The 15151-nt window shown below is 49.7% G+C and overlaps 1 protein-coding gene across 1 annotated transcript in view; it reads left to right on the top strand.

Annotated features, from left to right (window-relative positions):
* The window catches only part of LOC140403203 (venom factor-like), a 259736-nt gene that overhangs the window by 39555 nt on the left and 205030 nt on the right, over positions 1-15151 (top strand). Inside the window, exons 12-14 of the mRNA XM_072490955.1 lie at positions 4598-4795; positions 13012-13215; positions 14639-14803. Of these exons, the coding sequence (XP_072347056.1) occupies positions 4598-4795; positions 13012-13215; positions 14639-14803 (567 nt within the window). The remainder of the gene's footprint in view (positions 1-4597; positions 4796-13011; positions 13216-14638; positions 14804-15151) is intronic.

Below are 15151 nucleotides of genomic sequence, written 5' to 3'. Positions count from 1 at the left end.
TAGCACCCTGGCAGTGTCCCTGCCAGCCTGTCAGTGCCATATAACCAATTTGGCAGTGGCAAGGTGCCTGGGTGTCAGCAGGAGTGCGTGGGTACTACCCTGTCCTGCCCTTTCCCTCAGCACCTGGAGCCTCTAATGGCCTGGGAGACACCGCCACCGCACCTCCCCCCCAACCCACACCAGGTGCTATTACGCCTGGTCCATATTTGTGGAAACCAGAGCTAACTGGCACTCTGGCGCGGTCTCCCAGGCGCGACCATTAGTTCCCACGCCCTGCGAGAAGGCAGCGCAGACATATTTAAATGGGCCTAATGGCTCTCTTAAATATGTTAATCTGGATCTTGTCCAGCGACATCTTACGAGATGTTTTGAACATCACGAATCTCGTGAGAGGCCTTTACCGAGAATAAACGCCTTGCTGCGTCACCAAGTTGAGCAAAGCCAGAAAATCGCACCCATTGTTTTTAGTTTGAGCGCGTGATTCGCAGGACGTCTTGTGCTCTTGCTCGAGCGAAACGTGGTCGGTGAATAGCAGGAGAGGCCGAAAACGAGAACCATGCCAGGCGCCAAACAGTTTCCAATGCAACCGGCCGGCTCCTGTTGGCAAAATAGGGATCTCGCCGTAGCGTGACAAAGCAAACACTTATCAACACTTCGGCCCTATTTCCATACAATTAATGGAACAACCCCAGATCCAACGGTCTCCTGTCATTCAGCGGCCTCCCCAGAAAGTGGTCACGCAGGTACCAATTATTATTCCTTTTTAAAAACATGAACCTGGCGGAAGGGCTGCGGGGAGCTGAGGAGGTGTGTAGTCACCTTTGCTCACAGGTAAAGAGCCCGGGGAAGCTGGGCTTGCCACTTCAGTGCTCAGCGGAGGGTGGATGACCCTCGGCTGGAGTGGGTGGGGACCCTCAGGAGGGGTGGGCCGCCAAGTGAAGGGGAGGGGGAGGTGGGGAGGCACCAGCATGCCAACCCCTTGATCGTGTGCACCTGTTCCAGAGGCAACTCCAGCCCCTGATGACCACCCATTGCCCCCACCGACTGCCAAGATCTCTGGCCGTGCGACTGAAGACAATTGTTAATCGGGAATTGGCAATCATTGCTAAGTGAGCATTTCACACATCTGGGAGTCATTGCCTAGCTTCCCAATCAGACCTTGATTCATGGACACTGTGCTTGAACACTGCAGGAGCCAACACCACACACGCAGCAGCCAATATCCGAACACCCAGGGGATGGGTCATGGCTCTGGGGACATGTCCACCGTCGGAGGGTGGGTGAGTGCTAGGGGGCGGGGGGAGATGCCGAGAGAGATGAGTCAAGAGTTCGGAAGTTGGCCTGAATAGCGGAAGAAATTGACAGAGGCAACCTACTGGTTGTGCTCAAGGGTTTTTAATGTGTCACAGGTGTTCAACACTTCCCCACTCCCAATGATGCCACCCCACTCTCCCCACCACCTCTCTCCCCCCTCACTCCCTCCCTACCCTCTCACCTCTCCCCAGTGCCCTCAGTGATCCTCAACATGCTTAACCTTCCTAGCTCTACGGCTACACCTAGGTGTCTCCCAAGGGTGCACATCTGAGGTGGAGGGAACCAGCTGCTTACCTGGTTCCGTGGCCCATCGATTCCCCTGCGGGCATCCCCTGGAGCCGGAGGGCCCCGGCTCACTTGTCGGCGGCACATGCACACTCAGTCCCATATGCTGACCTCAAGACGTGGCCTCATCAGAGGGGTGTAACTCGAGGGAGCTGGTGGCCACCAACCCACTCCATAGGATGGGTCCGGATTGGCATCCAGTGCCCATCCACCTTGTCGGTGCCCAAAGGACCCCGGGGTTCACCTTGGAATGGAGAGGCAGCTGGTTCGATATCCGGCTGCCCCTGCATTATCTGGCTCTTCCAGCTCTGGCGTTTCCCCAATGTCCAGCCAGGTCTCGAACTCTGCGTCCGCGATCCGTGGCGTCGCTGCTCATGCTGCCATCTTGTTGGCTGGAAGGAGTGTGTGCGGGGAATGGAGTGCTAATACGTGGCTGCAGCTTGTCTCATTGGAATCGCTCGTGTTCCACGTGGCACTGGTGCTAACCCATTAACGGTTGCTGAATTGCTCCTGAGATGCGCCAATTTTGCTGTCGTAGAAGTCCACTGATCCTGTCCATCGTCAGCACTTATTCTCTGATACGGAAAATCCCACCCATTTTCTTTATGATGTTAAAGTTAGTAATACTGTATTCGTAATGAAGTTTATTTAAGATACGTTGGGCGAAATTCTCCCGAAACGGCGCGATGTCCGCCGACTGGCGCCCAAAACGGCGCCAATCAGACGGGCATCGCGCCGCCCCAAAGGTGCGGAATGCTCCGCATCTTTGGGGGCCAGGCCCCAACATTGAGGGGCTAGGCCGACGCCGGAGGAATTTCCGCCCCGCCAGCTGGCGGAAACGGCCTTTGTTGCCCCGCCAGCTGGCGCGGAAATGACATCTCGGGGCGGCGCATGCGCAGGAGCATCAGCGGCCACTGACAGTTTCCCGCGCATGCGCAGTGGAGGGAGTCTCTTCCGCCTCCGCCATGGTGGAGACCGTGGCGGAGGCGGAAGGGAAAGAGTGCCCCCACGGCACAGGCCCGCCCGCGGATCGGTGGGCCCCGATTGCGGGCCAGGCCACCGTGGGGGCACCCCCCCAGGGGCCAGATACTACCCCCCCCCCCCCCCACAATCCTTTCCTCACAATCTTACAAATTAAATTAAATATTTGTCTTTCTGTCTGGTTTCCCAGTTTCCCAGCAGAGTATGGGTCTGATGCGGGATCGTAATAATAACCACTCACAGCATAATAGAAAGGTCTCGTCTTGCTTTCACCAATGACCTTACACATGCTTCCTCTCGTACCAGCTCTTTATCCAGCGCAAACAATTACTCATTATCTAATCCAGGGGAAACTTGGTTCCGCGGTGTGAGCCTCCCAGGCTTGCCACAGCCTCTTTTGTAAAATTTGAAAAATGCTGCACTGCTGCTTGTCTAATCAAAGGCAAGCTTCTTAATTTCAGGCATCTCCTATACGCTGGAAATCGTCTAAAAATTGAGTCTGAGCATAAAATGGCCACTGTGGTCATTAATTGGGCTCTTAGGGGCCTCAATTGGGGTCTCACCTCCCCTGCCGAAACACCCGCCAGCAGGGGAGCAGGAAAGGTCAATAATTGGGCTCTTAGTTGGACCTCAATTTAATAATAATAATAATCTTTGTTAGTGTCCCAAGTAGGCGTACATTAACACTGCAGTGAAGTTACTGTGAAAATCCCCTAGTCGCCACATTCCGGCGCATGTTCGGGTACACAGAGGGAGAATTCAGAATGTCCATTTCACCTAACAAGCACGTCTTTCGGGACTTGTGGAGGGAACCTGGAGCACCCGGAGGAAACCCATGTAGACACAGGGAGAACGTGCAGACTCTACGCAGACAGTGACCCAAGCTGGGAATCGAACCCAGGTCCCTGGCATGTGAAGCAACAGTGTTAACCACTGTGTTACCGTGCCACCCATTGGGGTCTCACTCCCCTGCTGAAACACCCGCTGGCAGGGGAGCAGGAAATTCAGACCATAATTTTGCACTTGTCTATTTAATTTCCCCTTAAATCTCTCTGCTCAAAGGAGAACATTCAGAGCACGATTCAACTAATTGGGAATAAAGTCCTTGAACGAGGGTGCCAGGCTGGCACCAGCATGCCAGGGCACCACCCTGCCCAAAGGGCATGCAGCTGGGGGCCTCCAAACCCCTGGGAGACTTCACGAGTCTCGATCCGTGTGGTCCTTGTTTGTGGAGACCAGGGCCGAACGGCACAGGCCTGAGGTCTCCGAGGCAAAGGGGTTGGATCCAAAAGCCGCAGGTACCCTGGGAATCTGCACACTAGAGTGAGACTAGCTGTCTCGCTTTAATATGCACATTTGCCAAAAAGTGATCCCACCCTCAAAGGACCGGATTTGCATTGCAACATCTCGCAAGATCGCATTGGATCTCACGAATTGATGCGAGCCAGGTAGATCTGGGAGCAGGGTCTTCTGGCTGTTATTGGCCACGCTGTGCCACGGTGAGCTGCCTTTCAGGCGCAGCGTGGCCATTGGATCGCATCCTCAAGCTTTGTAACATTTTGACCATAAATGATTTAATAAATTATTGCAATATGGATTTACTTTTAAGGCTTCAGGATATCAGCCCGACATTGTATAATATGGATCTTAGAAAAATAATACATCATTGCTGCACTTGAGCTCCTGATTCATTTCCTGTGTAGGGAACTTGTTTTGTCCCTTTTAGGGAGGGTTACAATTCCAAATACTAAGGCTTGGCCAGCAATAAGGGAGTGATTAAAATTGGGGACGATCAGAAAGCTAGAATTGGAGGAATGCATACGTCTCAGATGATGTACCAACCTACCTTCTGCTGAATTTACTGCTGATTTGAAAAATAAACCCCTTTTGTAAATGTTTGCTAATTTTTCAATGTGACTTGTAAAGTAGTATTGCTTTACAAAGGCTGTGTAAGATTGATGTTTATTCAATAGCCTCAGTTTAAGTTTCTTGCTTTAATTTCTTTTTCCTCTTATAGGTTGAGACGAATGCTGTCAACATCAATAAATCTCAGCAGGGTTCTGCACAGATGGTGGCTGAACAATATAGAACACAAGATGGTTCAGGGAACTACTTGCACATCAGCATTGAACCAACAGAAACTGAATTACCAGTTCAGTTCATTATCGGAGCTGATCTGGCAACCCGGGACCAGATAAAGTACTTTACCTACATGGTATGTTCTCTGTCTTCCAGTTATGGGTTACCATAACACATAGGAGCAGAAATGGGCCACTCGGCCCATCAAGCCTGCTCCACCATTTAATGAGATCATGGCTGGTCGTGAACACAGCCCAATCCATCACGTGAACCGGCCTCCCATTCATTGACTCTGTCTACACCTCCCGGTGCCTTGGGAAGCGGGCAGAATAATCAAAGACCCCTCCCACCTGGGTTATTCTCTCTTCCAACCTCTCCCATCGGGCAGGAGACACAAAAGTCTGAGAACACGCACCAACAGGTTCAAAAACAGCTTCTTCCTCACTGTCACCAGATTCCTGAATGACCCTCTTATGGACTGAACTAATCTCTCCATGCATCTTCTCTACTGAGTAGCACTACACTCCGTGTGCTTCAATTGATGTCTATGTCTGGGTATTTACATTGGGTACACTGTACCTCGGTACACGTGACAATAAATCAAATAATCCTCAACTCCACTTTACTGCCTTATTCCCCCCCACCAAAAAAAAATCCTATGTGTCTCAAAAAGGTCATTTTTTTTATTTGTTCATGAGTTGTGGGCATCACCAGCTGGGCCAGCATTTATTACCCATCCCTAATTGCCCTTGAGCCAACCACATTGCTGTTAATCTGGAATCACGTGTAGACCAGACCAGGTAAATACACCAGATTTCCTTCCCAGAAGAGCATTAGTGAACCAGGTGGGTTTTTACAACAACCAACAATGGATTCATGGTGATCATTAGACTTTTAATTCCAATTGTTTTTATTGAATTCAAATTTCACCATCCGCAATGGCAGGAGTTGAACCTGGGACCCGCAATATTTCTCTGAGTCTCTGGTTTACTAATCCAATGGCAGTACCACTATGCCTCCGCCTCTCATTCTTCTAAATGTCAATGAGTGCAGGCCCTACCTACTCAACCTCAACTCAGAAGAAACTCCCTCAATACCCAGGATCAAACTAGTGAATCTTCTCTGGAATGCCTCCAATCATCATAGATAAGGGGACCAAAACTGTTCACAGTATTCCAGGTGCGCTACTGCTTTGACATTTATAAAGAAGCAATCACGAGATTCTCAGTAAATAAAAATTGTGGAGTGAGAAGAGGTTACTGAGAACATTCTGTCCATCTGTTTATTTACACTTGATCCATGAATTTTATTAACTTTACTGAATTTCTTGTGTGAAGCTGAAAAAGTGTTTTTTAAAGACCTTCCCAGAATGTAAAAGCCTGTGAAATTTACCACAAAAAAACAGTATATTCATTTTCGGCAGTTCAGCTCTGACCAGTGATGCCAATTCATCAGTATGGAATAGGTATTAGCACCCCTGAATGGCCCAGATCCTGCTGACTGCGCGGAGGCTGTAATAACCCTCATGAGACCCATGGGGATTATTGCGGACCTTGTGTTGCCCTATTATGTATTTTCTTTTCATGTACTAAATGCTCTGTTTGAGCTGCTCGCAGAAAATACTTTTCACTGTACCTCAGTACACGTGACAATAAACAGATCCAATCGAATTGATCTCCCCTGAGACTTGTGGAATATGAGCTCCACTAATTGGCGGAGACCCATCAACTGGGGCTAGTAGAAATCGCTTCATAAAAGCCGGCCTGGACTGGGACCGGCGGGAACAGTGGTCCTGATTGGGCTGTGTGTGTACGTGTGTGTGAGATGGATGAGTCTGCGTGTGTGTACGTGTGTGAGGGGGGTGAGTGCGTGTGTGTGCACACGTGTCTGAAATGGGAAATCAGCTCTCCAGCAGCACTCCAAGAGCACCGCTCTTCCCATGAAAAATCACAGAAAGATAAGGAAGTATTTGTTGAATAACAGTACATTTTAATGCAATGAGACATGGAAACCTCTTTTAAGTTTGTTTTTGTATGTTTGTACCAATTGCACAATATTAAGTTTTTTTTTGTGGTTTGATTAATCAATATAATAAGAATGTTTCTCAGGGCTCTTTCAGTACTCTTGGAAGGTCAAAAGGATTCCATGGCTGAAAAAGTTTGGGAAACCCCGGATTAATTGAACAAGCATGTACTGAATTTTATGGAATTTTTTGTTCCATTCATCTAAGTGCAGACGCTCCCAGTGTCATGGATTATCCTCTGAAAAATGAGTTTCTCTCTCTGCTCCAACATACATTTTTTTCAAGCACTTCAGGCTGGCTGGACTGCTTGATATTGCAGTAGTACTGTTATATTCACAGTCAGCTGGCAGTATATTCACAAGGCAGGTCCCTCAAAAATCGACTGACCTCACAACGGCATTCTGCCACCCAGCAAAAAAATGTATGGGGTGTGGGAGGGTCCACAGTAAAATCTACCCAACCTATGTCAAGAAATTCAAACTGCCTGTAACAATGGAAATCTGTGTGTTGTGTGAGATGAGAGCTAAAGGGTGCTTGGTTCTCCCATCATTAAAGTCCTCCCCCTGAAATCCACAAATGGTGACGTTATAGAGGCAAACAGATATCCCCTGGGTTGGACATAGCTGTGAGCTGTGGTCACGTGAAATCTTCATCTTCTTAGGCTGACCCTCAGAATCGAGGGTGACTTGCTTCCACACTAAAAATGAGTTCTCAGGTGACTAAGGAGTCCACTGCATGACCTCTGTGGTGTTGGGTGCTCTGGTGCACAGATGAGCCAACACAGTTGTGTGTGGTACAACTCTATTTTATTATAACTCTTATAATACAGTTCGTTCTGGATACTCTGCACGTGCTGTCTCCCTGAGTGTGTTTGGCAATAGATGTGTCCTGGTTCTCCTCTGCAGCTAATACTGACCACCGGGGGTCGTGTCTGTGCTTTTATATCTTTCTGTCATTGGTTGTGGTGTTGTGTGTTCTGATTTGTCTGTTGGTGTGTCTATCATGATGTGTGTGTTTGAATATCATGACATCCCCCTTTTTACAAAGATATGTGCCTACGTGGTTATAAATATAATTGTGTCGTGAGTGCATCGAAGAGTGTGTGTGTGTGTTATGTACAGCGTGTGTATATGACGTAACTATTTACATGGGGCGATGTCGGGTGCGTCACACTAACAAGGTTGTACCATAACAAAACTTGGATGCGAGAGAAAAAAAAAAAACTTGAACATTGGTCTGGTCAGACGATATCTGGAACAATAAACAACAACAGGTTATAATACAGAAGTGTTTGACTTTTTGAACGTATGAACAGCGTTATAAGTCCAGTCTAATGGGTGACCGCCTCAAGAATGGGCTGGTCCTCAAGCCGGTTCAGCTGTGGAGATTTGGTTCTGGTGGCGATGGAAGGGGCATGATCCGTGGCATCTCCACGATGTCATCCTTGGGAACCAGTGGAGGATCCGGCGTGTGCGTACGGTTCAGTTGCGAGCGTGGAAGGCGGCGCAAAGCTCGCTGATTGCGCCTACGCACCAATCCATCCGCCCTGCATGCCAGGAACAAGGTGGAGTCTTTTTCTTTTTATGTTTGTGGTGGACGACATCTTGTAGCCGATGGGTCGTTGCCATCGAAGTAGCACCATCACTAATATCATGCAAGGCGATGACTGTGCCAGGTGTGGAAGTTGGCCGAGACCGTGTACGCTGGTTCCGGCCACCTGCTGTGCCGGAAGGGCGACTCCGCAGAGAAACGTCGAAGCATGTCGCCTTGGAGAGAGAGAATTGTTGCTCGCATCAACGTCTGGCGATGGCGCGAATTGGTGTGTCCATCTTGGACCGCCGGTGCTGGTTGCCACTGCCGACCCAGTGGGACTGCCACGCGATCCATTCCCTGTCGCCGTGGCATCCGCCGTCACCCTGAGCATGCCATCACCGAGGCCGCGACACCGCCCGTCCGGAGCAAGGTCTGGCGTGCGCGAATCAGAGTCGGCGCTTGGCTGCTCCCCATCCGGAGTCCGGTCTGCCTTCCGTCGATGCCCCCCGTCCGGAGTCCCAACAGGTTCACTGGAGGCAGCCGAGATTCCCTGAAGGTGCACTTCTGGAGTCGGAACATGCAGGAATGCACCAACCAGTGGAGAGGGTCGAGCCATCGAGGGTGGAAGCGGTGCGCTGCCACCGCAGTCGTCAGTGGTCCCACCGTGATCGTCGAGTGCCTCGGTACGCACTAGGCGAGGTCTGTCACCTTGCACCTTTTGCATGGGAAGTGGGATGCTGTCGTCACTCGTCTCACATCCCGTGGATAGATCCTCATTAGCAGCTTGCTGTTCACTAGGGTTGGGTAAATTGTCAGAGTTTTCATCTGGTGGTGCACACCATGTCGGTGGACTGTCATTGTCTTGCCGTTGTCCTTCATTTGGGCTTTTCTTCTTTGGAATTTTAAATCTTCCCCCAGACATTGCAGAACCTTGTTTATTACCCCCAAATTCTCCCATAGGTATGGTCTCGAATATAGGATCCAATGTTTCTATCGACATTGTACTATTTTCCAAAGAACATTCCGTTTCACTTTTCTTCTCAGGTGCCTCATGTGTATCTTTGTCTAATGTACATGCCTTCATGGTCTCTGGGTCTGATTTTGCTGGGACTGGCATGGTCACAGTCTCTCTTTTACTGTTCTCAATTGCCCACCTTATACTCCCCATACATAACTGCTTAATCACTGGGGTTAGTGTGGTACAATGGATAATCGGGTCGACCTTATCTGCATCTTCACCATTAGTGGAAAGCACACTTGGTTCACTTGACACTGCTGTGGGTTTTAAATTCGTTATCTGGCTACTCGATGTCAGTGTCCTCAGGATTCTTGCTCCAATGTTCTGCTCAATAATCAGTGGAGCGTGTATAGGTTCAATGCAATTAATGTTCCCCTCAAGGTTTGAAGAGTCATTACTGACTAACTGCTGGTCTCCGAAGTTGGGATTTTGCGGTGTTGTGTTGAAGGGAGACATTTGTCCCTGCTGTAGATATGATTCAGATTGTGTTATTTCCATTACCTGAGGATCAATGTCTTGTCCATTTTTTCGATCCGTACTAAAACACTGGCAATTCTCAGTCTGCTCCTTGCAAGTTAAACATTCAATTAATTTCGTTAGCAAATCCTCAGCATCCTTCTGTGGCCGTGCAGCATTATTAATCTCTGTTCGGCTATAATGATCCTGAAGGTCAGCGCATAAACCTTTTTTCTTCGGGCTTGGACGAGGCGATTCCTTTGGCTTGTCTTCAGTTGGGCTTGAACAGTCTTCAGCGCTGTGCCCTTCATTGTAGCATGAGAGACCGTCATGTTCATGCTGCTGTGTAGTGGAGCATGGTAGGCTGTTATAGCCTTCTTGCTGTTCACGTGAGCATGGCAGACTTGCATCGTCTGCCGCTGGTTGGTCAGGAGAGGTTGCTAGACCCTCATGGTCTTGTTCCTGCAAGGACTGCGCTCTGGAGTCTTGCGTTCCTTCCATCGTGGAGTCCGTCCACGAGCTCTCTGTGGAGGCTTGTGACACTGGAGTCACTTCTTGTTCGTGCAAGGACTGCGCTCTGGAGTCTTGCGTTGCTTCTATCGTGGAGGCTGTCCACGAGCTCTCTGTGGAGGCTTGTGACACTGGAGTCACTTCTTGTTCGTGCAAGGACTGCGCTCTGGAGTCTTGCGTTGCTTCTATCGTGGAGGCTGTCCACGAGCTCTCTGTGGAGGCTTGTGACACTGGAGTCACTTCTTGTTCGTGCAAGGACTGCGCTCTGGAGTCTTGCATTTCTGCAATTGTGGAGTCTGTCCACGAGCTTGCTGTGGAAGCTTGTGACACTGGAGTCACTTCTGGTTCATGCGAGGACTGCACTCTGGAGTCTTGCATGTCTTCTTTCATAGAGTCGGGACCGTTGAGCGGGACGTGGACCACGCTCTGTGTGGCAGCAGGGCACTCTCCGTGTGCTTGCACCGCTCCCTGTCTGTTAATGTCAGGCTGCAGCATCATCCGGTACTGATAAGTTGGAACGTCATATCTGCTGGATTGAAGATCCTCAAATCCGAAAAATGAATCCGCATCTGCGTCGGATTCAATGTGGGGGCCGCCAATGTGCAACACGAAAGGTTCGTCCGAGTCATAGTCATATAGGACCACGGAGCTATAATTGGGCTCGCGAGGTCCGGAAACACTGTAAAGATCGTCATCGAAGTATTCAAGGTCGGAATCATCGGCTTGTGCGTAGGTAACTGCTTGTCGGAGGGTTCTTCGGAGGTCAAATTCATCTCCTGGGTCAATTTGCGGCACTGTGCTGTCATTCCAGGTGAGGGAAGGTTGTTTTACAGCTTTAACAGATTTTTGTTTTTTTGATTTGGGACGTTTCCCTTTTAAATTGGATTTGGGACGTTTCCCTTTTAAATTGGTGCAGTCTGGGGCCTCTGACATCCTGACGCTCGGTATGTAGCACGTAGGAAGCGACTGCGCATGCTCAGATCGCTGTTCCTTTACCGATGGCCGTTTTCTTGACTGCGCATGCGCAGCATCTCGCGCATGCGCAAACGAAACTTCCGGTTCTGCGCACTTCTCGCGCAACTGTGCTAGCGTTATACCTTTAGCAAGATGGCCGCCGACCTCGACCCAGCCTTCTCTCAGGCCCGGGATTTCGGCCTCTGGGAATTCGGGCTCCGGGATCCCAGCCACGAGGTGAGTACTGCAGCTTTTCTTACCTTTATGTGCCGATTGGATTGCGTTTTCTTCACAGTACTTGGAGAATTTGCCCAGGACTGCCTGGTAATCGTACCTTTGCTGCCTCCTGAAGAACCTGAACCTTCTGAATATTTCTCTTGCCCTTGCACCGGCGATGGTGAGGAGAAATTCAATTTTTTCCCTATCATCCAGGTCTTTGAGTTCAGCTGCCACCAGGAACAATTCGAACATTTGCCGGAATCGCCGCCAGTTTTCGCGGAGGTCGCCGTGGCACTGGAGCGCCTGCGGAACCGGGAGCTCGTACATCATGCCTGGGCACTGCTGGTTGTCTGTGTACACTGAGGTATGCCGGCAGGTATCGATCCACTCCTGTACCATGTGGTGTTGGGTGCTCTGGTGCACAGATGAGCCAACACAGTTGTATGTGGTACAACTCTATTTTATTATAACTCTTATAATACAGTTCGTTCTGGATACTCTGCACGTGCTGTCTCCCTGAGTGTGTTTGGCAATAGATGTGTCCTGGTTCTCCTCTGCAGCTAATACTGACCACCGGGGGTCGTGTCTGTGCTTTTATATCTTTCTGTCATTGGTTGTGGTGTTGTGTGTTCTGATTTGTCTGTTGGTGTGTCTATCATGATGTGTGTGTTTGAATATCATGACAACCTCCAGTCTCTTTCACAGGTGGGAGGAGACACTGGTTGGAGGAGCGGGTGTGTGGAGTGCCAAGATTGCCACGGCTTCCTTTTGTTTTCGACGTTTGACTTCAGCTTGCTCTCAGCGATAGAACTCGAGATGTTCAGCTCCTTCTTAGATGTTTATTCTCCACTTTGGGCAGTTCTGAAACAAGGATTCACAGGTGTTGAGGGAGATGTTACACTTTTTCATGGAGGCTTTGAAGATGCCCTTGAAGCATTTCCTCTGTCCTCCTCGGGCCCATGTTGAAGCTCGAGTAGAGTGCCTGTTTTGGGAGTATTGTGTCAGGCATGTGGATGAAGTTGATCGAGTGTGGTCAATGCTTCGATGCTGGGGATGTTAGCCTGAGTGAGAACACTGTCATTGATGTACCTGTACTGCATATAAATCTTTACAGGGTCTTGTGGAGTCAGCGTTTGGGTACTTCTCCAGGGTTTTGACGCACCCGCCATATATGAGCGTGGGTATTACTACTGGTCTGTAGACCATGAGCTTGGTGCTGGATCTGAGGTCCTAGTATTCTAACACTCTCGTCCTCAGAGAACCGAATGTTGTGCTGGGACACTGAAGACAGTGTTGAACCTCATTGTTGATGTCTGCCTTTGTTAACTGTAGGCTCCCTAGGTATGGAAAATGGCTCACGTTGTCCAAGTGTTCATCGTGGATTTTTATAACTGAAAGGTAGTGCTATGTGTCGGGGGCAGGTTGGTTTGGATTTACGGATGTTTAGTGTAAGGCCCTTGTTCTCGTATGCATGTTCTGCTCTGTTCACTTTCTCTTTTATTCCGCATGGTAAGATGACCAAAATCTATCAAAGGCCCTTTCCTCGATATATGTATCGTAGATCTTCAAAATTGTTGATGCGACTTTAACTTACTTTTATCCCTTAACTTATTTTCTACCTTTTACTCCTTTTCATCAGCTGATAAGCAAAGGACAAATAGTGACAATTGGGCGACAGAAGAGAAACGCGGATCAAATTGTGACAACAATGCTTATTCCAATAATCCCTAAACTAATACCATCCTTCAGACTGCTGGCTTATTACTATGTAACAGTCGGATCAAAAACGGAAATTGTTGCCGATTCCCTGTGGGTCAATGTGAAAGACAGGTGCATGGGAACAGTAAGTACTTCTGTTTTGTAATTGTGTGTTTGGGGTGGATACTTTGCAAATTTTTTACTCTAAAATGCGGTCCTGAGTCGGATGAAGAAAGAAGGGAGATTGGGAACAAGAAATCATCGGCAAGTTAGCTTAACATCTGTCATTGGGAGATTCTGCAATCCGGTGCTCAGGAAGCAGGGGCGGGATTCTCCGACCCCCCCAACCGGGTCGGAGAATCGTCGGGGGCTGGAGTGAATCCCGCCCCTGCCGGTTGCCGAATACTCCGGCACCGGATATTCAGCGGGGGTGGGAATCGCGCCGCTCCGGTTGGCGGGCCCCCCCCGCCGATTCTCCGGCCCGCGATGGGCTGAAGTCCCGCTGCTGGAATGCGTGTCCCGCCGGCGAGGATCAAACCTTCTCTCTTACTGGCGGGACAAGGCGGCGCGGGCGGGCTCCGGGGTCCTGGGGGGGGGGGGAGGGGGGCAGCGATCTGGCCCCGGGGGGTGCCCCCACGGTGGCCTGGCACGTGATCGGGGCCCACCGATCCGCGGGCAGGCCTGTGCCGTGGGGGCACTCTTTTCCTTCCGCCTTCGCCATGGTCTCCACTATGGCGGAGGTGGAAGTGACCCCCTCCACTGCGCATGCGCGGGGATGCCGTGAGCGCCCGCTGATGCTCTCGCGCATGCGCCACACGGCAAAGTAATTTCCGTGCCAGCTGGCGGGGCACCAAAGGCCTTCCTCAAGGTGAGGGCTCGGCCCCTCAAGATGCGGAGAATTCCGAACCTTTGGGGCGGCGCGATGCCGGACTGATTCGCGCCGTTTTTGGCGCCGGTGGACATCGCGCCGATTGCGGAGAATCTCGCCCCAGCAGCAGCACATTTAGTTAATCATAATGCCAGTATGGTTTTATAAAACAAATCATGTTTGTCAAATTTATTAGAGTTCTTGGAGGATTTAACAACAGGATGAATGGATGTAGTGAATTTGGATTTCCAAATTTGACAAAGGTTACAACACAAAATGAGTTGGGGTAATATATTAGCATGGATAGAGGATTGGCTAACTAACAGGAATCAGAGAGTCGGGATGAATGGGTCATTTTCAGGTTGGCAAACTGTGATTAGTAGAGTGCCACAGTAATCAATGCTGGAACCTCACTTGTTTGCAATCTGTGGGTGCGATTCTCCGGCCTTGTTACGCTCTCGCTCAAGCGAAACAATAAGCTTGAGCGTAAAAGCCGGCCCGAGAAGGGACCGCATGTTGGTTGTCCAAACGGGGACTGTGAAGTGTACATAGTTACTCCCATAGTGGGCAGACCTTTTATGTTAAATAAAACTCCTGTGCTGTTTCATCCATTGACTATAAGTCAGCAGTGATGTGTTGCACTGCTCAAAAGTCATTCCGTATTTGTAAGTATTTCAGTCTGACATGCATTTCTTCACAGCTGGTAGTATCCGCTGCCAAAGAACAAGATAAACATAGGATTTACAAACCTGCCGATTCATTTGAACTGAAGCTCACAGGTGACTCTGGGGCAGCGGTTGGTCTAGTTGCTGTGGATAAAGCGGTGTTCGCATTGAATAATAAAAATAAATTAACGCAGAGCAAGGCAAGTAATTCCCATTGTATTTCTCAGCATTTAAATCGAGAAATTACCACTGCTAGCCAATAATGGTCAAAAGCATAACTCATTTGTGTGATGCCTTTTGGCTAATTATTTTTAACCCAGCAGTTAAAGCGGCAAGGTGGCACAGTGGTTAGCACTGTGGCTTCACAGCACCAGGGACCCGGGTTCGATTCGCGGCTTGGGTCACTGTCTGTGCGGAGCCTGCACGTTCTCCCCGTGTCTGTGTGGGTTTCCTCCGGGTGCTCCGGTTTCCTCCCACAAGTCCTGAAAGACGTGTTGTTAGGTGAATTGGACATTCTGAATTCTCCCTGTGCACCCGAACAGGCGCCG

The sequence above is a fragment of the Scyliorhinus torazame genome, chromosome 27, assembly GCF_047496885.1.
Source record: "Scyliorhinus torazame isolate Kashiwa2021f chromosome 27, sScyTor2.1, whole genome shotgun sequence".
In the NCBI taxonomy this organism is placed as follows: domain Eukaryota; kingdom Metazoa; phylum Chordata; class Chondrichthyes; order Carcharhiniformes; family Scyliorhinidae; genus Scyliorhinus; species Scyliorhinus torazame.
This window is presented reverse-complemented; position numbering and strand designations above follow the sequence as displayed.